General features: G+C 39.4%; 1 protein-coding gene across 4 annotated transcripts in view; it reads right to left on the minus strand.

Annotated features, from left to right (window-relative positions):
• The window catches only part of LOC126068300 (collagen alpha-4(VI) chain-like), a 143168-nt gene that overhangs the window by 40307 nt on the left and 79432 nt on the right, over positions 1 to 23429 (minus strand). For all 4 annotated transcript variants that reach the window (XM_049870790.1, XM_049870791.1, XM_049870788.1 and 1 more), the window contains 8 exons: positions 19668 to 19730; positions 18501 to 18566; positions 10777 to 10830; positions 10620 to 10655; positions 4487 to 4549; positions 2678 to 2740; positions 1526 to 1588; positions 653 to 715 (listed from right to left, as the gene is read on the minus strand). In XM_049870790.1, the coding sequence (XP_049726747.1) occupies positions 653 to 715; positions 1526 to 1588; positions 2678 to 2740; positions 4487 to 4549; positions 10620 to 10655; positions 10777 to 10830; positions 18501 to 18566; positions 19668 to 19730 (471 nt within the window). The remainder of the gene's footprint in view (positions 1 to 652; positions 716 to 1525; positions 1589 to 2677; positions 2741 to 4486; positions 4550 to 10619; positions 10656 to 10776; positions 10831 to 18500; positions 18567 to 19667; positions 19731 to 23429) is intronic.

Consider the following 23429-nt stretch of genomic DNA (forward strand, 5'->3'; position numbering starts at 1 on the left):
TGAAAGAAATCTCTGAAACATGAGTTGCAGGAAAAATGACATGACTCTGTATCATAAATCTAATGCCAATAAGGTGGTGCATTGAAAATACTCATAAAACTTGCTGTCATGTTCAGAGTGAAGGTCAAGGTAAAGCTGCAGAGCCCTGTCTTTGGAAGTGTTATCTATTGAACTGAATCTTTTATGATCCCTGGTCTTCAAAGATTATTTCTTGGTTCTGGGTACTCAAACCCGTACCCTTAAAAGTCTAAAACTTTGATCTACTATCTTATTTGTTGCCCTTGAAAAAAAAGGGTTTCGGGGAACATCTCTGTATTTCTAACAGATGCAATGCTTGTAAAATATCTTTGTCAAATAGGTGGCTCGTTGGCACTTCCCTCTTCAGCACACGTGAGAAGGCAAAATTAATCCTGACACTTCTTGGGATTGTTTATATAAGGAGTTTGAGACTTTTTGTCTCATTTCATTTTTTTTTCTTTTTTATTGTTATAAAGATATATGCAGTACAGCTTTAATGATCAAGTCATATTTATAGCCCCAAGTTTAATTCGTCATAATATTCATCGAGAATATTAAAGTTTAACATGAAAAAAGCAACACATAATAATCAATAAATTCAACCAAGAGTCCAAAACAGTAAAACCAGACTTACAGGCTGCCCTCTTGGTCCTTGTGGTCCCCGTGGGCCTTCTTGTCCTACTTCACCAAGCTCTCCCTTTTATACAAAAGCATACAGATGAAATAAATTTCCTCCTATGCATCAAAGCAATTTTATGTCATTTTACTTAGAGATCGTATAGTAGTTCTTTTCAAGTCCTATTGGCATCACCACACAGTCTCAGGTCAAACATCTTGCCCTAGGTTTTGTTAATATAGATAACTGACAAATACAGTTAGTCGTGTGGTGGTGGCTTGCATGTTGCCATAATGCTGGAAGCTATGTCACCGGTATTTCAAATACCAGCTCTGCTAAGAGAGCTTCTAGACTAAGAAAGGCGAGGAAGAAAGACCTGATGATCTACTTCTGAAAATTAGCTTATAGCTAACTGGCACAGGACCAGGCAGTGTTTCCCTCTGCTTGTTATACACAGGGTCACTGTGAATTGGAGCTGACTTGATGGCAACTAACTACTAAAACTTGCAAATACAGTAAAGATTTTGGTATTGAAAATGAGCAAAACCAGGATGCAGCACCAGTTACAGAATTTTATGTGACTATGGCTTTTTCCAGGTCTGTGTGTGTGGGTAAGAGATGAATCAATATTTCCATCTATCCATTGACCTGTCTTTGTCTACCTATAGACGTGACCATATATAGATCAATCTCTTAGTCTTTCTATATGTCTATGTGTTCTTTCTTCTCTGTATCCATCTATCCAGCTATAATATAATCGGCAATCAATATCATTACCAACCACATCAGAAACTCATGCTGGAAATGATCATGTAAGGAGAGGCTCATGAAAGAAACTCAAGAGGCTTCTTCAGGTCACAGTCAAGAAAGAGTGTGTTCTCTGGCATTTACCTTCATTCCTCCTGGCCCAGCTTTTCCTTTAGAACCATTTGGCCCTGGAGACCCAGGACTCCCCTGCAACAAGACCACAACCAAAATCACCACAAAGTTAGCTATCTGACTCTCTTGTTACTATTGCAATGGTCTGGAATTGGTAATATTCTTATGAATCACCTTGGAAATATGAGCTTAACCTTGAATGTTTTATAGAATCAATTAATTTTTCCTCCAACATGCCAAATCCATCATATACACACTGAAACTCTGGGCTGGGAGGTGACACTGGAAGAGTTAGGTGTTCTGTGTAAGAGACCACTGTCTACCACAGAGTACTGAGAATTGGAGAGATTGCCTGGCAACTGGAGGGGAAAACACCATTTGATTAAGAGATCAAGAAGTCAAAGACCTAGGCGTTTACCGGCTCCAAATAAAAAATGCTTTAAATGAGAACAAAGAACTAGTGGAGTTATGGGGCCAGATTTTTTCCTGACTGGGGGGAGAGAATGAGGGCAGAATTATGGCTTCGGCCATCCTGGAGCTGCTATTTTGAATCTCCAATAAAGACTCCTATTCCTGACTCAGATTATACAACCCAGATTTCTAAGCTATATCGAATGGTCCCTTTATCAGGAATCCCCTCCCGATCATCCGTCTCAATCTGGTCTGATCCTTCCACGAAGCCCCAGGATAATGGGTGGTGGAGTAGAAGAGGCACTGGAAAGACCTGAGTCGGAGGTCATTACAAGTACTTATTATCTGGATGACAAATCGTCTAATCCTCCTGAGCCTCGGTTTCCTCAATTACAAAACTAGGATAATAAAACTTCCTTATATATTCGTGATGAATAAGTGAGTTACTTATATGCATTTTACTAATATTTTGTCTTGCACCATAGACAATTATGAGCTTGTGTTACACACCCTTGAGACTCAAACCCATATTTCATTGATCACCATGTTCCCATAATATACCTAGAGTATAAGGGGGTCCATACCTGGTGGTCAGTGTTCACTACATTGAATTATTTGGTAGAAATTCCTGATTTTCACAAATCCCAGAACAAACAGGGTGACTTTATGTTATTTGTCCAAGAACACTCAGGGGTATGAACTGGCCATTTTTAATGAGCAGCTGTGTTGTAGCTCTTTACTTCTGAAACCTACCTGAGCGCCCAGTAAGCCTTTTTGTCCAGAAATTCCCGGTATTCCTTGCCTTCCTCTTGGTCCCTGATCCAAAGATGAAATTGAAATTCAACAGATTTGTATAAAACTATTTATATACCATGCAACCACAAAGTCATCTTGGATGCTGTTAGAATCACAAGTTAAGGTGCCCTGGCCCATCTCTACCTCATTTATCAAGCCTGAATCAGCAGCACCCTAGCACCTTGCTCTACACACTCATTAAATCCTATTTTAACAATCTCCCCAGGTGAATACGTGGAACACTCAAGTTTGAGAACATTGCTTTTATATTTTAATTCACCCGACTAATTTTAAATCCTAAAATGGGGATGAGAGGGACTGCTAGGATATTGATCTCTTTTGAAAAATCAATCCTTTCCTTACACATTCAAGAGCTGAGGACAAGAGAGCATGTTTATGATTTTATCCAGAACTAAAGGTACATTTAAGTGGCCTGGTCTCACTGTGCACATTGCTGAGGAGTTGCTCATTTTCTCCCCAATCCCTTTTACTTTACTGATTTTTGTCACTTTAATTTTTCTCCAACTTTTCTGAGAACTGCTTTCCTATCAGAAGCATTGATCGTAGCGTTCATTCTCCTGGGTGAGGCATTGACAATCATCTATTTAAATAGACCATCATGTCTGCATCCCAGTGGGAAGGTGAGAATTAAGGACAGACTTTATCAGTTCCCTTGCTCATGGTTCCCAGCATGATGTGCTCCTCTTTCACCCAGCAGTGGAATAAAGTGGGTACAGAGGGGAAGGCAGGGACATAACAGTGATGGGCTGTCAAAATGATCAAGAAAAATGGGGAAAATATGTATCTTTCAGTTGTTTCTGCTGAGTTCAGATAATACTTCCATCGCGAAATATATACAATCTCTAATTACACCCTGACTTCCCGTCTCTTTCTTTAGTACCTTCGTCAAGTCTAAAGACAGCAGGGACTTTCTGACATCTGACACTCATGGGATATTTCATGATAGGATGTGTTAGTAAAATTTGTTCTTCCATTTGAAGTACTTCCATTCGAAGTACTTGGAAACAAGTTGCCTTTTAAAAGAAAGATGTATAAAGTGTTCCAGAATGGCTTACAGGAAGATTTGGGTTATGCTTTAAAAAAAGATCCCAAAATAACTGGTTGTAAGTTCAAATTTCAGTTATCACTGAATAGTTTACAACACCCACTAGACTGAGCTCCTTGCAGGCAAGACCCTTGCCTTAATGATATGAATGTCCCAGGTTTAGCACCCAGTTCTGTGCAGGGTAGAGATTCAATAAACACTTGGCTGATGATTTTTCCTGCCAACTAGAGTACAATTTTAATGAATTAAATACCATTGGAGTAACTTGAATGCATAACTTCAGAGGCAATAATTAAGAGCATAGACTTCATAGCTAGAATGCCCGAGTCTGAATATTAACTTTATCTCTTACTAGCTATGTGACCTTGGTGAGTTTAATTAACTTCTATGTCTTTCCATTTCCCCCCACATAAAATGAGGATAATAAAATCTCCTTTCTCATAGAGTTGCTGAAGGATTAAATGAATTAATACAAGGAAAGTACTTAGGGTAGTGTCTAGGACTCAAGAAATATTAGCTGTGTGGCCTATACCTGCCCAGAATAGGGGCTATATGTTTTGCTTTGGGAGGCCTTGGAAGGGAAGTATTCAGTGCCATTTCGGCTTACATTAAATCCCTATTGAATATATAATCTGTAAGAATCTAGGTTAAATTTTCAAACAAAAATCCTTTAGCGCTAAAATCAAGTTCACTGGTATAACCTGTGGGCCTGGATACCCAAGTTCTCCTTGGTAGCCTTGTTCACCAGGTTGTCCACGCACACCCTGTCAAAATAAATAAAACTCAGTTAGTTCTTCCAGCATCTTCAGTGTTCCTGTTGGAGGCAGTGTTCCCTTGCAGGATGTCACTTGAAAGCCCCAGGAGGACAACTCCAAAAAGATTTAATAGGCTGTGCACAATCCTCTCAGGAGACGTTGGAAAAATGGAAGACTAAGTTCTTATTGTCTTTCCCAGACTTTGCACATCTTCCAGTGTCTTAGCAGGTGATGGAAGCAAAAATATTTTGTTTAGATAACCTTAACCCTATTACCCCACTGTGCATAATGACTGGTTCCTAAAATCCTATTCAGTCCCTTTTAGGCATAAGGGCTAAATGCTCACTGTTGTGAAGAACACTTATCCCACGTGAGGAAACTCAGAATGTTGAACACAGGAAAAAGAGTAACACTACAGAAAAACAGTCACATGAAAAAATAATAGAAAAATGGCTTTAAAAGCCTATAGTTCTTTACAGCATGAAGCTATCTCTCTGGGCAAAGGGTAAGTCATTAAAGTGAATCATTTGGTAACTGCTTTAATTTCTTTCCCAGACTGATATTTTTATTTCTACAGAGGATATACATTTTACGAGATTGAGGATAATACCCATTTTCTGAATTATTCTGCCTTTTTTCATGTTCCTCACCAGTTCACCGATTATTCATAAATGTGCAAAAAAAAAAAAGACCTCAAACTCAGAATTAAACAATATGTGGATTAATTACTTGTGCTTCTTAAATTCTTTTTTTTTTTTTTTTAACTCCTCAGATAAATGGGAAGCACTTCTATTCGTCATTGTTGATGGGATAGTGGTGGTTGAAGTGGAGTTGCGTTTGACTGTTATTCTGCCTTTCAAGTGTTGATTTCCAAATATAAACAAAGTTTTAAAAAGAAATGTAACTAGGCATTTCTAAACAGGCTGTGAAATGTTGCCTAATTTGCATATCACATTAGTGACACTTATAGTCGCCAACATTCATTTTAAAAAATAATGTGGCTACATATAGCAAAGTTCTGATTCTTTATTGAAATTTCACTCCTTTAAATTTATATTAAAGAAATAATTTCAGCAAATCAAAAGCTAGAACAAAACGAAAAATCCATGGTACAGTTTTTCTTTATATCACTGGCTTTGTTAATTGACAAAATAGAAATTATATAAATGCATCATGTAAGACTAGTATAGTAAGTCATGATACTTCAACAGAGTAAAATATTATGAATTAAAATGATAACGGGAAGATTTAGAAACATGGGAAAGCAGAATGTAAAGTAGTATACCCATTGTAAAACTTTTATTATCTAATACAGGTAAAGCAAACCCACTAATACGAACTGTGGTAGGGTGGTAGGCTAATAGACATTTTTTTTTTTTTTTTTTTTAAGCTTCAAGTGAACATTTACCATTCCAATCAGTCTGTCACATGTAGGTTTACATACATCTTTCTCCCTTCTCCCACTTGCTCTCCCCCTATTGAGTCAGCCCTTACAGTCTCTCGTTTCGTGCCAATTTTACCTTCTTCCCTCTCTCTCTATCTTCCCATCCCCCCTCCAGCCAAGAGTTGCCAACACACTCTCCCGTGTCCACCTGATTTAATTAGCTCACTCTTCATCAGTATCTCTCTCCCCCCCACTGACCAGTCCTTTTCATGCCTGATGATTTGTCTTCAGGGATGGTTCCTGTCCTGTGCCATCAGAAGTTCTGGGAAGCATTGTCTCTGGGATTCCCCTAGTCGCAATCATACCATTAGGTGTGGTCTTTTAATGAGAATTTGGGGTCTGCATCCCATTGGTCTCCTGCTCCCTCAGGAGTTGTCTGTTGTGTTCCCTGACAGGGCAGACATCGATTGTGGCCGGGCACCAACTAGTTCTTCTGGTCTCAGGATATTGTAGGTCTCTGGTTCAAGTGGCCCTTTCTGTCTCTTGGGTTCTTAGTTGTCGTGTGACCTTGGTGTTCTTCCTTTGCCTTTGCTCCCGGTGGGTTGAGACCAATTAATGTATTTTAGATGGCCACTTGTTGGCATTTAGGACCCCAGGTGCCACAATTCAAAGTGGGATGCAGAGTGTTTTCATGATAGAATTGTTTTGCCCATTGATTTAGAAGTCCTCTCAAACCAAGTTCCCCAGACCCCAGCCCCTGCTTCGCTATCCTTTGAAGCTTTCATTTTATCTCGGAAACCTCTTTACTTTTAATCCTGTCCAATTAGGCTGACCTTCCTTGTTTTGAGTGTTGTCTTTCCCTTCACCCAAAGCAGTTCCCATCTACAGATTGATCAATAAAAAGCCCTCTCCCTCCCTCCCTCCCTCCCTCCCCCCTTTGTAACCACAAAAGTATGTGTTCTTTTCAACATTTTTTTTAATTTAATGATTTTCTTAATTTTATCATAAATAACAAATTTAAAGTTTTGCCTTACTTAAAAAAAGATCTATAGGTCAATTTATTTGCCATAAATGTGAACTTTTCTGAAAGTAAAATTTCAGTTAGAATTTCCATTTTACCATGCATCTTGCAAAAGTCAGTGTATGATTTTGATTCTCCCAAGGTCCAAAGGATCCTATAGTTTGGACTCTAGCACCTCTGTAAGCTACATTCCTCCAGCACAAACGGTTGATGTTTGTTAAGTCAAAACATATATGACTCTAGGTAGCCAACCCAGTATTGGGTGAAACCATGTGGCAAACCACTGACATATTAGACAAGCCTAGTTTACCCCAGAGCCTACAAAAAGCTATTATTTATCTCTTATGAAAACAAAAACTTTGAACAGGAATAAGAGCAAAAAAGTATAGGGATTCATTAAACTTACAATTTATTCAAGGAAGAGGGTCCCAATTAAAAATGGTAGTTTCCACACACTTACGTCTGTTTTGTTCTGAGCCCCATGCGAGCAACAGCAAAGGAATAAATGCACAAGGATGAAGAGAACTGACAAGAGATGACAAGTGATGGAAACAAAATTTCAGAAGCCTGAAAACAAATGGTTAAGTGATGATTGACTTAAGAACAAAGAGAGAGATAATTAGAAAAAAAAAGAGCTGTAAAAGCTAAATGCCAACAGGTTTCCAGGAATGGGAGGAAAATCTTTACAAGAGGGAGTTAGATCCTTAGGCCCCCTTCCTGCCAACCTGGCATCTGCCCTTTCCAACTCTACCATGAGGCTGGAAATTTACTCTCTAGAGAAGATTAACCAGAGTCCCTAGTCTCAGGGACTCCAGGCATAGTAAGGGAGGAAATTTAAGTGAAAGTCTACATACTAAATAGTAAAATTCCAGGCCTTCTTCACCCATCCTTCTCTAATGGAAGCCAGACTTACACCCCCCAAGGCAGAAGATTGCGGAATGCCTACGAGAAAACATATGAAATTTGGTGGTCTCCCTATAAAATAACCAGATATGTGCTCCTGTCATCCCTAAATTCCCAGGGTTTCCAAATAATACTTTATTGCCTTATTCTTCAAAATGAACCATCAAGAACACAGACACTTAAAGAAATGCCCTAACATAGAATACAGTAAAGGAAGAACTCAAAATAAATGAAAGGAATTCAAAATAAATGAGAGAAGTCTTGAAAAACATGTAATTACTGTCATCAGAGAAATAAGACATTAAACTCATAAAATATGAAAATAAATCTATTTTTTAAAGGAAAATTCCTAGAAGAAGAAAAGTTCTTGAATTTTTTTAAATATTCAAAAATATATGGAAGATAAAGTTAAGAAAGTGTCCCACATAGTACAACAAAAGGAAAAAGAGTTGTAAAATGGGAGATAAAAGGTAGGAGCAAATAGAGAACTAGCTCAGGAAATCTAACATCTAAATAATATTCTGTAACTAGCCAAATTATGAGTCAAATGTGAGGAGGAGACATTTTCAGATGTGCAAGTACTTGAATAAATATGCCTCCTATGAACCCTTTTTGAGGGAGTTACTGGAGGATGTGCCCCACCAAAACAAGAGAATAAACTAAGAATGAGGGAGATGGAAGAACCAGGGAGCAATCCAGGAGAGAGATGAAGAGCATCCTAGGATGAAGGGATACTGATGCAAAATCTGTCCCAATAAGATAACAGTGCAAAAGTCTGGAGAGCAACCAGTTTGGATTACAGCAGGAGGACAGAGGGCTCAAGAGGGACAAATCCAAGAAAAATAAGTCTTGCTCATTTGAATATATTGGAAGTTACCAGTTCTGTCAAAGAGGTTTGCGATGAATTAGCAATAGGCAAATAGAACACAACACAAATGGAAACAAAAGGGGGTTCAGGGAAAGGAAAAGTTACACAGTTGTAAATAATATTCATAAAGTCATCAAGAGAATGATGAATATTGATTTGACCAAAAAGGAAAAAAATAAGTATATTGCAGGGTCAGGTTGGGAGGAAGTGTTTGGAGGAAAAGATGGACAGGTTCAGAAAATTAAATCTTCATCCCCCATAGTAAGAAATCAATAGAAAACATCTAAAACTGAAAATCAAGAAGTACAGTGTAAGCATGTCATTTAGAAATATGGCCACAATACCAGAAGGAACAGCCCAAAGAAATCAAAGCAGAAGAATCAGGAATCAGAAGCAGGGGGAAAGAATGGGTAGGGAAATGTAAAAACTGTTTTTTATTATTAACTTGATAATACCATATGACTATTCAACTTATCCACAGGCATAGCTCTGGTTATAATTAAAATGAAAAAAAAGGAAAGACCTGTGGAACCAAAATGAACTGAGACGCAACTAAGCAGAGGACACGGGGTGTTTGGATAAATTGCACACAGCATCAGTAAAGAATTAATTTCACTTAATTCTCCAAAGCTTAGCCAGATCAGTTTACAATCTCTTTTCTGCCCTTTTTTTTTTTTTTGGTACAAAAATTAAAAGATAAAATGATAGTTCAAGGCTTTATTTCTCAAGTATTAAAATTATATTAATGGCATAAGAAATTACTTATTTATGTAAGAGTTTATTTTAAATCTTTACTTATGTTTTATTTGGCATTAAACACAAAATTTGTTTGGATTTTTTATACTTGCGATTGCTCAATACCCAAGTACTTCTGGTAAACATAGGTTTCCCATCTTCTTTTGTGTCTAGGAGAACATGTGTCTTCCCGGCCTTCCCCAGCCCCTGACACATACACACATTCACACCCTCCCAGTATCCCTAAATCATAAAAATGCTAGAAAAAAATAATACGAGCAGAGCACAATTAGACTACATCAGAGAGAAGTCTACACAATAAACTTAACTCTTATTTTGTACAAAAGTTCTCAAAGAACAACACAATATTTGGAATCAGTCATTGGGTTTGCATCCTGTCAACACTAATTACTATGTGGTCTATGACAGCTTAATTCTCTTCGTTAAACCTGTATTTCCTCTTATCCATAAAAAGTGACCCGTGGAACTCAAAAAACCTGGGTTGTGGAAAGGTTTACATGAGGTGATATAAACAAACATCTAGGACACACTTGGGTGCTAGATAAATGCTCAGTAAAATTAAGATTCCCCTGCAAAAAATATCCTCCCATCTCATCCACAAACCACACTTTTCCTGTTTTGGAAATGGCAAGAGCTCAATCTTTTCCATTCATCCGCCTGTTGCCCGTTGCCTGTTGCCATCAAGTTGATTCCAACTCATAGGGACCCTACAGGACAGACTAGAACTGCCCCATAGAGTTTCCAAGGAGCAGCTGTTGAATTCAAACTGCTGACCTTTTGGTTAGCAGCTCAGCTCTTAACCACTGTGCCACCAGGGCTCCTCCATTCCTCTAGTGATTATGAAATTCTCTTATGTACTCATAGGAAGTCCCACTTCTTCAAATGAAAAAAATCATTATTTCAGAGGTGAAAGCCCTTCTCTAGGTATTAGCTTCTTTTCTATCTGAATGAAATATTACAGTGAGGAAAGGGGAAGAGACAGAGAACCCGATAAACTTTCTCTTCTTCATGGAAAAGGTCCCCATGGAAATTACTCAGTGATCTTCAGGTGACCTCAGACAGCCCAACCAGCATTCTCTTGACCTCAGAGAAAACTAAGGTAGCCACGTATGTGGAGCAAAGGGCGCTCCTTCCAGAAAGCACTGACCTTCAACCCTGGCCAACCTTGTCTTCCTCTTGATCCCTAAAAACAGAACGGTAGCAGAAATTTTAGAGAAGGAACCAAACCAATTTTCACCCCAAGCCATTTCACTCTCTCTTCCACAATGGCAGAGGGAATACACCCCACAAGCAGTTATACCTACATTAGGGCCGATGTTTCCAGTTTCCCCTTGACGTCCATCGAAACTAGAACTTCCCTGGAAAGTAAGAGGCAAAGGTAAAATCAGTTTAGATGTCTACATGCTTCTGTGTCTAATCTCTAGGCCTGCTTTGCTCAATATGGAAGTCACCAGCCAGGTGTGGCTACTTAATTAAAATTCAATAAAATTAAAAATTTAGTTCCTCAGTTGCACTAGCCACATTTCAAGTGCTGAATAGATACCTGTGGCTAGTGGCTGCCATATTAGACTGTACGGATATAGAACATTTCCACGATCTCAGATAGTTCCATTGGTCAGTGCCACTCGAGAAGCAAATAGTAGTAAATTTTGGTGTTTCAAAATATCAGTGTTGCATCCATCTTTTCCCACAGATTGTTCTTTGACGTCTTCTTGGGATTCACCTTGTTAGGACATATTTTTCAACAGGCCATACTTAAATATTTGAAAATACTTGCACTTCCCTTTTTACCTGCATCATATAGAGTCCAGAGTGGCAGATGGAAACAGAAGGTAGAAGAGTGTGTCTCTATACTCAAAGGGTTAACAATATATATGGATGATGATGGGGAAAAGATTGTACACATAAGGAAACTCTCTAGTGCTCACACCTATATAGGATCAGAAGTAGGAAAATGAGTGATGGCCAAAGAAAGAATGAGTCCGTCTTTCAGGAGAAATGGAAACCACATTGGATCCCAAGTAGGGATATTTGAGATAATTATTTAGTGAAGTCACATGCGAATTCAAAAAGAATACACTTGTCCCTCGGTATCCGCGGGGAATTGGTCCTTTGTATAAAATGGCAGAGTATTTGCATATAACCTACACACATCCTCTCGTATAATTTAAATCATCTCTCGATTACTTATAATAACTTAATACAATGTAAATGCCATGTAAATAGTTGTTATACAGTATTGTCTGGGGAATAACGTCAAGAAGGGAGGTGACCAACACTCAAACAAAAAAGCGTTGGAGAGAGACTGAAGATCTGTGAGATGGCTACGGCCAAGGATGCCTACACATCACTACATTCAAGTGGGTTCAGCATAGTGCTCGGCGTGCAGCATGAATTCGCTTTGGTTTTTGGAAATTTTTTTCCAAATATTTTCAATCCATGGTTGGTTGAACCTGCAGATGTGCAACCAGCAGATATGGAAGGCCAACTATACTTAAATTGAGGAAGAATTTGAAATACAGAAACAAAAACAACTTTATGTGCAAATTTGTTCCTCCAGCTGTTATTTATCATAGATTAAACTCTGAAACAATTTCAATAGCCCCACAAGATGAGGGAAATGTTAATCAAATTATGTCAGAAACATTTATTGTAATAATTTGTTGAAATAGTATGCAACAAGCAAAAATTATGTTTATGGAAAGTTTTCAAAGTAGACAAGAGTTTATACCATCATGTTATTCTTTTAAAGTATGCCAGTTGTATGAGAAAATGATTTATCCCAAACATGGAAAAAGGAAAAACGGTGATTGCTCAATTTTTATATCGTGCTAGAACATTTTTTTAAACAAGGTTGTGGGACACTCAGGAGTCCCTGGATGGCACAAAATGTTGTGCTGAACCATTTGAGGATTGATTGAAGACATCATGAAGCTTTGCCTCAAAGTATTTCAACAAGTATCTTTTAAAAACGAAGACGTTCTCCTACATAAGCACACTGAAGAAATTTAATATTGATACAATATTATTATCTAATATAAATATTTATATTTCCCCAATTGCCCCAATAATGTCCTTTATGGCTATTTTTGTTGTTGTTCCAGGATCCAGTCAAGGATTATGTATTGCATTTAGCTGCCTTGTCTCTTTAGTGTCCTGTAATCATAAAATTTCCCCAGTTATCCATCTACATGACATTGACACCAGCTGTTTTGCTAAACAACTCTCAATTAGGATTCATCTGATTGTTTCCTTATGATTAGATTCCAGCTAAACCTTTTTGGTAGGAGATTAAGTGATGCTGTGCCTTCCTCTTCGGAAGCCCTGATGGCGTAGTGGTTAAGTGCTACAGCTGCTAACCAAAGGGTCGGCAGTTCGAATCTGCCAGTCGAGTCGATAAGAAGGCACTGGGTTTGGTTTTTGGTTTTTTGGTGCCCTCCTCTGTCACCAGGAGACATACTATGTCAGTTTGTCCTGTTATTGGGGACAAGTTTGATCACTTGATTAGGATCGCATTCACCAGATTTCTCCACTGTGAATGTATTTTTTTTTTTTCTCTTTCTAATGAATAAGTAATCTGGGCAACGATATTCTGAGACTGTAAAATTCCTGTTTTCTAGAAGTCTTTTGCCCAATGGTTCCAACATCTGCCCAAATTATTTGCTATTCTGGATGCAAAATACTTTTTACTTTTGAAATGAGAAAATGACAAACATCTCAAGAGTTTTTATTATATCTAGACTCATAGTGAAAGTGCTTTATCTACAACCTTCTCCCATATATAACCTACTTTATTTTTTTAAAGTCTCATTATAAAGCAACACTTACTACAGAAATTTGGGAATGCAGAAAATTAAAATGTAAATAGGAAAAAAATCATCAGTAATTTTAATAAGAAGAAATTCACCAGTTCAACTCTGTAACACATGGAGTCACCAGAAGTGGGAATCGGTTCAACAGCTCCATAGGGTTTTCTTGGCTGTAATCTTAATGGAAGCAGATTACCAGGCCTTTCTTCTGTGGTGCCATTGGGTGAGTCAAACTGCCAACCATGAGGTTAGGAGCTGAGTGTGACCCCTTTGCAACACCCAGGGACCTTATAAATGTATACACCTATGCATATGTATGGAGTCTGGTGGCTTAGTGGTTAAGAGCTTGGCTGCTAACCAAAAGGTCGGCAGTTCAAATCCACCAGCTGCTCCTTGGAAATCCTATGGAGCAGTTCTACTCTGTCCTATAGGGTCGCTATGAGATGGACTCCCCTTGACAACAATGGGTTCGTATATGTATAGAGAGTTACAACGAAAATGAGTCTAAATGGTAGCAATTATGTTCATTGTACTATTCTTGCAACTATAACATTTTATCTGCATATTTGAAATTTTTCAAAATGAAAAGTTGGGGTAAAAAGAAACATAGGTTCAGCATAGAATATTTCAACAATTCAGAGAACAATGTTAAAGAAAAGAAACGCATAACTCCTGGGTAGAGATGGCCACAATTAATATTTTAGTGCATATTCTTTCAGGATAAATGGATATGGACATAGATAATGTAGACTTTTCATCTCCAAATTTGGACTCAGTGAATATAGTGTTTTGTAACCTGCTTTTTTCACTTAATAGTACACCATGGATGTTTTCCGTGTCACAAAATAACCTTCTGCATTATTTTTCATGCCCTGATAATATTCCATTGCATGAATATTCCATTGTTTATATAAATAATCCCTTTTCAAAGGACATTTAAGCATTTCCAATTTTTCACTATTTTAAAGATCACTGCAGTGACCATCCTCGGAGCTAAATCTTTTGTGTTTGCCCCGGAGTAGCTTCTAGATACATTTCTAGAATTGAAAAGGCTGACTCAAAGGCCAAACACGTCTTTTGCTGTGGTGGAGAAATTTCATGGCCTACATGACAGCCCCTCCCCTTCCTTTCTAGCTGAGAAAACCTCTGTTTTGTTTGAGGGAACGGCATCCCCAGCTCTAAGGGATGAATTATGACAGGGCTAAGCTAATTGTGGCAATCCCATTTCTTTTTATCAAATACTGGCTTTCTCTCGCTCTCTTAAAATGAGGCAAGGGCAGGCAGGGAGCACAGGACCAGTGATGGTCAATGAGCTATAAAACACTGTGTGAGAGCATTAAAATTGAGGCACTTGACAAAACTAAAATGGCTAGCCTGAATTTGAGTTCAGACTCCACCCTATGCAGATCTCTCCCGTCTGCCTGTAGCCCGGCGACTGGTAACCTTTGTACAGACGTAATCATGCAGCTGACGAAATGTTTTCCTAAGTTCAGGATGTAGAAAAAATGTTTCTGAAGAAAGACCTTGGCAGTAACCCTTTTTAAATCTCCTATGCAAATACCCACAAGAAAGGTTTCACTTGAGCAAGCTGTTTCTTAGGAAAAAACGTCCTGTAATTCTCCTGTGATTGTTCTACAGCCCCCCTTTAGTCATGTGATTTTACCATTATCACGCTGTGATCAATCTAAGAAGGACACGTGTACTTTTAAACCGATGCCTTCAACTCCTTTCTTCACATAATCTTGCCTTATGCTGATCTAAATTTGTAACATCCAATTAAAATAGTGTATCTTAAGTTTTTTGTTCATGCCCTATAAATATTCATTTCGAACTGCAGCATCAGTGGGAATGTTTGATTTCATTCTATGGACCTTACGTTTTCCCTGGCTCAAACCACCTAGAACCTTTAACATAGCTTTTTTTTTTTTTTTTTTGATTCTACTTTAACGGAATACACGCTCATACTCTTCAACAGAACACGCTGATGGGAGTTCCCTAACAGAAAGCCATTTTCCTTCTGGCACTTTATGTAAGGGTGAAGCAAAATGCTCAGAGCTGCCAAAGACCAAAAGCCAACACGCTGAGGATGGCAGAGTGAAAGAAATGGGGCCGGGTCCTTGACTATACCACTGAGTCTTGAGACATCACTGAGCTGCTGTTCCCAACCTGGGGTCACCTATCCCAGATTATTAAGCATGCCTATTGCCTAAACACTGCTAGTCAGGTTTTTCTGTCACTTGCATAGAAATAATAATAATAACAAATAGAATTGCCATAAAACCAAAACAAAATCCATTGCCATCGAGTTGACTCCAACTCATAGCGACCCTACAGGATGGAGTAGAACCACCCCATAGGGTTTCCAAGGAGCCCTGGTGGATTCCAACGGCCGATCATTTGGTTAGCAGCCCAGCTCTTAACCACCGTGCCACCAGGGCTCCAAGAATTGCCATATGACCCAATAATTCCACTCTTAAATACACACCCAAAAGAATTGAAAGCAGGGACTCAGATACTTGTACACCAATATTCTTAACAGTATTATTCACAGTATCCAAAATGCGGCAACATCCCAAGTGTCCAGCAACAGATGAATGTGGTATATTCATACAAAGGACTATTATTCAGCCGTAAAGACAAAGTCCTGATACATGATACAACATGGATGAACCTTGAAAACATTATGCTGAGTGAAATAAGCCAGATAAATACTACTTGATTCCTCACATATGAAATATGTATAAGAGGCACATTCATAGAAACAGGAGGTAGGTTAGAGGTTACCAGTGGCTGGAGGGACGGGGAAGTTACTGCTGAATGGGTACAGAGTTTCCGTTTGAGGGAATGAAAATAGAGTGGGGATGGTTGCACAACATGGTGAGTGTAATTAACACCACCAAAACCTACACTTAAACATAATTAAAAGGCAATTTTTATGTTATAAGTATTTTCTCGCAGTAAAATTAAAAGATATAACAAAATAATAATAATAAAAACAAGAAACAGCAGCCCTTAACTTATATGTTGTTTGATTGCCTTCCAAAAGAGTTCACATTGTGAAAAGTATGACTAATTTCCCACTACTGCCACAATTGTTGTTGTTAGGTGTTGAGTCAGGTCTCACTCATAGCGACCCTATGTACAAGAGGACAAAATACTCCCCAATCCTTCGCCATCGTCAATAATAGGTACATAATCAAACTGCAACACTAGATCTGATCTTGGTTCAACTCAGAACTATAGTACCAGGAAAAGATTGTCCCCTTGAGGTGTATCTTCTAATAACATAACACTCAACAAGCTAGAATTTCAGCGTCAGAGCAGCAGGTTTGTGGGAATAACTTCTATTATCCAAGTGTATGCAACAGATATTTAGTTAGCACCAGGGATGGATTACCCAATAAGCAAGGAACAAACAGGCTTAATTGTGCTTACTTATTAATCTGCTGTGCACAATTTCCGTTGTTTTTCACCACACCTGTGTGAAATTGCACACTACAGATTAGTAAGTAGACACAATTAAGCCTATGTGTATCATGCTTACTGGCTCATCCACCCCTGGTTAGCATCCTTCTTTGAGCCCAGGGTGGGGGTAGAAGCTATGCAGAACACAAACACAACATGACATGGCACTGCCCCAGGGGGTTACAATTTTTATTTGCACAAACACTTCAGGGATCTGATGTTCGAGGATAACCCTTGGCTAAAATCAGCTGTGAGCATGAGGCTCCCCCGGTGGCTGTAGACCTGTGGTGGACATAGAACCAGAGAGTTTGTCTCAAGGTCTGGGTTTTGGTCCTGGCTTTGACCCTTTCTAACAGTAAAACCTTGAGCAAACCATGGAACCAAAGCTCAGTTTATACATGGATCGTGCCCTTTGTTCTCATAAAACCCAAAAAACCAAACCTGTTGCTATCAAGCTGATTCCAACTTACTCCCATGGTAACCACTGATTCATGGTAACTTAGAAACAGTTTGTCTAATCTTTCCGTTTTAAGGATGAGGAAACTGGGGTCCAGATGAGTTAAGGTTTGCTGCCTTGCTTTTTTTTCCTTCAGCTCAATCTAGTAGCTGGTCAAGTGGCTATTCACAGGGCTATCAGATTTCACCCACCAAAGGGAAACTTCTCAGTGGGGCTCGGCTACAACAACTGTAATTAATAATAAACCAAAAACCAAACCCAGTGCCGTCGAGTCGATTCCGACTCATAGCGACCCTATAGGACAGAGTAGAACTGCCCCATAGAGTTTCCAAGGAGCGCCTGGTGGATTCGAACTGCCGACCCTTTGGTTAATAGTAATAGGATGAAAATTCTTGCAGGAAGTTGGTGACCATTCTCTCACATTACCTCACGATAATAGTCTTGTTACAAACTGGATTTTTCTCAGGACCTGGACACATATAAATGGATGTAACTAGCCACAATCTAGGGAAGGGAGCCTGTTGTCCTAAGTTCTTGCCAAAGGATGCAAAATTGAAGTTTAAAGCAAGCAGAGGTCCCTCCATTGCTGTAAACATTTTGCTATGCAGACCTCATTCCTGGGAATTAGGAATGCTGAGATGTGAGGGCTGAGGCACTTGGATTATTTTAGGTATTTTCCAGAATCAAGCTTTCTAATGTCTGGGACATAAAAATCTAAAAATGACTTCCAACAAGTTAGCATTTGTCAGGTGAAGTCTTTTTCCATCCATGATATCTTCTTCTGTCACAACGCTTCTAGACTTAAGAATCGACAAGGATCTGATCTTAGAAAATGGCTAATACCCAATTCACATCAGTCGTCATTGGCTGTGAGGGAAAGCAGACCAACAATACGGTGACTTTGAGCAGATTTGAAATCAATACGTCGTCACAAAATTGGAGACTTTTTAAGCTGGAAAAGAGCTTGGGCTTCATTTGAGTCTAATGCTTTCATTTCGGAGGTCAGGAAGACAAAGGCAAAAGAAGTAACTTGATCATAATCACTCGGCCCACTAGTATTACTAGCATTGTGAGAGAGAAGATTTGACAGAAAATGAACCTATGAAACAGGGATGTAAGGACAAGGATGTACATTGGGATTGGCATTCAGAGCTCCTGTCTCTGTGAACAACGAACTCCCACAAATTTGCTCCCTGGCTTTCAATGCTGATCCTACCAGAATGCCCAAATCTTCTGTACCAGGTAAAATCTATTCCTATGTGTACCAGTACCCCCAAGCAAACAGAGACCATCTTACCTGATGCCCACGCCTTCCTTTTTCTCCCTTAGGGCCTTGAACGTAACTATCAGCTCCAGGATCCCCCTGAGAAAAGAAAAGCTTGGCAACATCAAATAAATGGCAAAGAAAGAAGAAGAAATCACAGAAAGAAGGATTTTTAAAAGAAAGGAAAACCAAAGTAGACCTTTCCATTATCCAGAATTACTTAGTAATCCCAAATACCCAATGCAATTAAAATTCCAGCCCGTTTAAGAATCTAGATTCTTGGAGAAAGAAGTGGACTGCAGGTCTCATTGCCTCCATGAACTACTACCTCCTTTGTCATGAGGCCAGAAGAAATGGATGGTGCCTGGCTGCCATCACTGAACATTTTGATCAAGGAAACAATAGATGGATCTTGATCAAAAGGAGGAAAAAATGTGGAACAGAACTTCACATTCATATTGGAAACCAGACATATTGGATCCACTGAGACTGGAGGAACCCCAAATCTATTGCTTGGAAACAACTTTTAAGCCTCAAACTGAACCTATCGCATGAAGTCATCTTTAAACTAAACAGCAGTTTCGCTCCTTTAATCAAGAAAGTTCACCTTGAGCATTGTGCTCTTTTCAAGATTTATATGAGATTAAATGGACAACCAAAACCACAAAAAACCAAACCCATTCCCATTGAGTCGATTCTGATTCAGGGATTCTGTAGGACAGAGTAGAACTGCCCCATAGAGTTTCCAAGGAGCAGCTGGTGAATTCGAACTGCCGACTTTTTAGTTAGCCGCCAAGCTCTTAACCACTGAGCCACCAGAGTTCCAAATGGACAACACTAACTCTAAAACACAGATGAGAACTTTAAGTGGCAGAGAGTCTGAATTAACAACAATGAAACAATATGGGCAGAGAGAGAATGGTAACCCAATATGAAGTATGTAACCATTGTCAATGAGCTATATATGCAAAAATTATTGAATGGGTGTATGTTTTGTTGTGTGTATTTTGACCAAAAAAAAAACCCTAGAGTCTCTATAAGCTGGGTTTTTCTCTCAAATTTCTTATTCGTTACAATACTAAGATAGGCTAAACAGTTGCCTCATTAATGAATAACTGATTGCTCTTTGCCTTTGTGTCAAGCAAACAGACTGCAAGTCCTTGGAGTGGAAGTCCCAGAAATCCTCCAACCGTCACTCACAGGATCTCCCCTTAAGCCAGGCACTCCATGTTCTCCAGGTCGTCCTGGGGGTCCCGTCAAGCCCTTAAATCACAAAGAAAAAACATGTCACTTTGTGTTTCTTTAAATCATTCATTGCCTAAAGGAAAGAGAACATTAAGAGGGAAAATGAGAATCTAGTTAAAAGAGCAGCTTTGTCCTTGAATTTTAAAGCATTTTCTGACACAGGTAAGGCTGAGACGTAGAAAAGAACACCGAGTCACTGGGAATCTGCCATACACTTGGCCCTAGGTGTGTTTTACCTCATTTAACCCTCACAGCACAGGAATTAATACCACTGGTGTATGAGGGCGATGAGGCTTGGAGAAGGTGGACTCAGGTCTCTCTGCCATAAAATCACCTGATCTTTCCTCTTCTCCCTGATGCCCCTTCCCCCACAGAAACAGATGTGAGAAAAAGAACGAGGCAAAAAAACAAAACCAAACCCAGTGCCGTCGAGTCGATTCCGACTCATAGCGACCCCATAGGACAGAGTAGAGCTGCCCCATAGAGTTTCCAAGGAGCGCCTGGCAGATTCAAACTGCCATCCCTTTGGTTAGCAGCTGTGGCACTTAACCACTACACCACCACGGTTTCCACCATAGACATAGGCAACATTAATTGAGGTAAACCCCAAAACCAAACCCGTTGTTCATTCCAACTCATAGCGACCCAATAGGGCAGAATAGAACTTCTTTATAGGGTTTTCCAAGAAGTGGCTGGTGGATTTGAAATGCCATCCTTTTGCTTAGCAGCTGAGCTCTTAACCATTATGCCACCAGGGCTCCTTGACTGAAGTAGTGAGTAAGATTTTATGAAAAAGGAGAGAAAGGAGGGGAAAAAAATGCTTGCAGAACTCCTGACTACTGTAAACAGGGAAACCGAGGTAAACAGGCATGCTATAGGACCATAGTGTGACAAGTAAATGGTTGCTTCTCTTAAAACCTGCCATAAATGGTACCATCCCTGTGTGCTGGTTTCCACGGAGCCACAGAGTAAGGGCCAAACTCCCCGCAAGTACCTTCCTCAGGTGATGTGCCTGGTTCTGGTGGGAATGATCCCATGATCTGAGAATAATGAAGTGGAGCCCCTCTTTGGGATCTGAATCTCAGACACAGGGAATGGAATGTTCTCTAGGTTCCAAAAGGAGCCATTTCTTAACCTTACTAGAGATTCCTTTTTATGTCTTTCCTGGCTTAATATAATGGCAATAGGGAGCTAAAGGGAGCTAGATAATTCTAAATTCAAATCCTGCTGCTGAATTTACTTGTTGTTAGTTGCCATCAAGCCGATTCAGACTCATGACAACCCCATTCGTTACAGAGTAGAACAGCTCCATAGGGTTTTCTTGGCTGTCATCTTTATTGAAGCAGATCGCCAAGCCTTTTCTCCTGCACTACTGCTGGGTGGGTTTGAACTGCCAACCTTTAGGTTAGCAGTCAAGCACAAACCTTTTGCACAACCCAGAGATCTTCTTAGTTTACTACCTAGGCATATTTCTTTGGTTTCTCTAAGACTCAATTTTCTCATTTGTGAAATGGATGTACCTATCTCATACGGCTGCTCTGGGGATTAAATGCAATAATAAATTAAAAGCATTTAGCACAGAGCCTGGCATACGGTACCTATTATGATTGTCCCTTCTTCTAGTTTCTTCTCCTCCTAACCCAGATGCTTGGCTCCCAGGGTAATCTTCCAAACCTGTTGCTTTCAACATGAGTCTCCCTCATCTAAAAACCTTCAATAGCCTCTAATCACTGAGTAGAAAAAAACAAAACAAAAAAAACTCTTAAACATGGCCTTAAATTGATTCATTTGTCCATCCAGGCTTCCCTCTCTGATTCTTCATCCTTCTTATTTCATCCCTCCAGTCCTGCTCAATTGGAATCCTTATCTCTCCAAACCTACCCTGAGTCCCTCTAACTCTAAGCCTTTCCTTGTGCCTTCTCCTGAGGCTGGAATTCCCTGTGTCTCTCTCCCCATCCCTCTCAGAGAAGGCTGAGTGAAAATGTCTTGCTTTCCTGTGTTCTTAGGAATGCTTGAATCCTCTCCATTTTTCAGGAACCTGTTCAAATGCCACAAGGTTGTTCTCTTGCCTAGGTCTGCCTCCCTCATCACTTGGTTAATTGTTATTTATCCCTTAAACTTCAGCCCATCTTCATTTCCTGGATGAAGTCTTCCTGGCTGTACAGCCTGGATCAGATCCCCCTGCCATTTACCTCTCCTTCATGTACTTATCTCAGTGGTAATCTTACACCTATTTGTATGATTATTTCATCAATGTCTGGCTCTCCCCATAGAGGCCAGTTCTGAGATAGAGAACCCATGCCTGCTTTGTTCCCCATTTTAGAATCATGCCTAGATTAGAAAAGATGATGACTGATCAGACGAAGAAAAGCCAGTTTATTCATTGTAGTTTCCAAATCACCAGGCTCCCACTGATTCTTTATTTTCCCCATTATTATAGCCTTTATCCTCTATAATCTAGTCTTACAGCTTTTCCTGTACAAATCCTCTCTCTTGCACCAGATAAGCTCTTTGCTGGTTATAGCCATGTCTTATGTATCTTTGAACTCCGTTTTTGTGCCCCACAGGTAGGACGCACTTGACAGGTGTTTATCAAGCTTAACTGATGATTCTCCAGTCTTGAGGAGGCATGGTATCCTCCGTCTTCTCCAAAATCTGATTCACAAACTTCAGGTTGGAAATTAAACCTCAATAAAAAGCCATGTCTTCTGACTTGCCTTGTTTCACTTATCAGAAATCCATCCACACCACTAATCGTGCATACTTGGAGTGAAATGCATTACTCTTATCCATGAGAAACAAAAAGAAGTGTAAGTTAAAAAATTCACTTCCTATATCTAATCCGGAAACCCTGGTAGTGTAGTAGTTAAGAGCTATGGCTGCTAACCAAAAGGTCAGCAGTTCGAATCCACCTGGTTCTCCTTGGAAACCCTATGGGGCAGTTCTACGCTGTCCTATAGGGTTGCTATGAGTCAGAATTGACTTGACAGCCAAGGGTTTGGTGTGAGCTATATTTAATCCAATCAAGCTAATTATAGTACTTTGTTGAGAAGAATCCTTCAGCCATGCTTGAATTTAGTAGGAAAGAAGATTGTAATCAATTAGTAGGATAAAGGCTGTACCATTGACACAGGAAGGAGAAGTTGTAGTATATATGCCAGGTATCTGTCTTCCCTTATATAGAAATATAGTTACTAGTATGAGGTAGTGCGCAATCACTGTCAAGCAGATAGTACAAATAATGTAAGTTATAAAAAGGAAGAGAAGGGAGAGATCACTACAGACTAGCATAAGGAGGAAAAAAGAGGACCTGAACATCGAAGAAAAGGTGATATTCAAATAACCACTGAGGATGGAGGTGGAGGAAAGGCATTCCAGGATAAGGCACCTATCATGAGCAAAGACACAGATGAGCACACATAAGGAATGTTCAGGGGACAATAAGCAGTACAATTTGACTGGAAAAGATACTTCTTGACTGAGGTTAGTGAAGGATGTGGTGGAAAGGGTCTTGGATGTGAGACAGGGAGTCATGGAAAGTTTGTAATATAACGAGTGACATGATTACTGTTCTAGAGTACAAAATGTTAAGCAACTTGATTTACATTATTCATCTCACTATCAGCAGAGTCAGGCCTTAAGTAAAGTTTCCAAAAATTATCTAATATTTACTGTTCTTTAACTTTCAATCTGGCATTTAAACCACTAGATGATTCC

The sequence above is a fragment of the Elephas maximus genome, chromosome 27, assembly GCF_024166365.1.
Source record: "Elephas maximus indicus isolate mEleMax1 chromosome 27, mEleMax1 primary haplotype, whole genome shotgun sequence".
NCBI lineage: Eukaryota > Metazoa > Chordata > Mammalia > Proboscidea > Elephantidae > Elephas > Elephas maximus.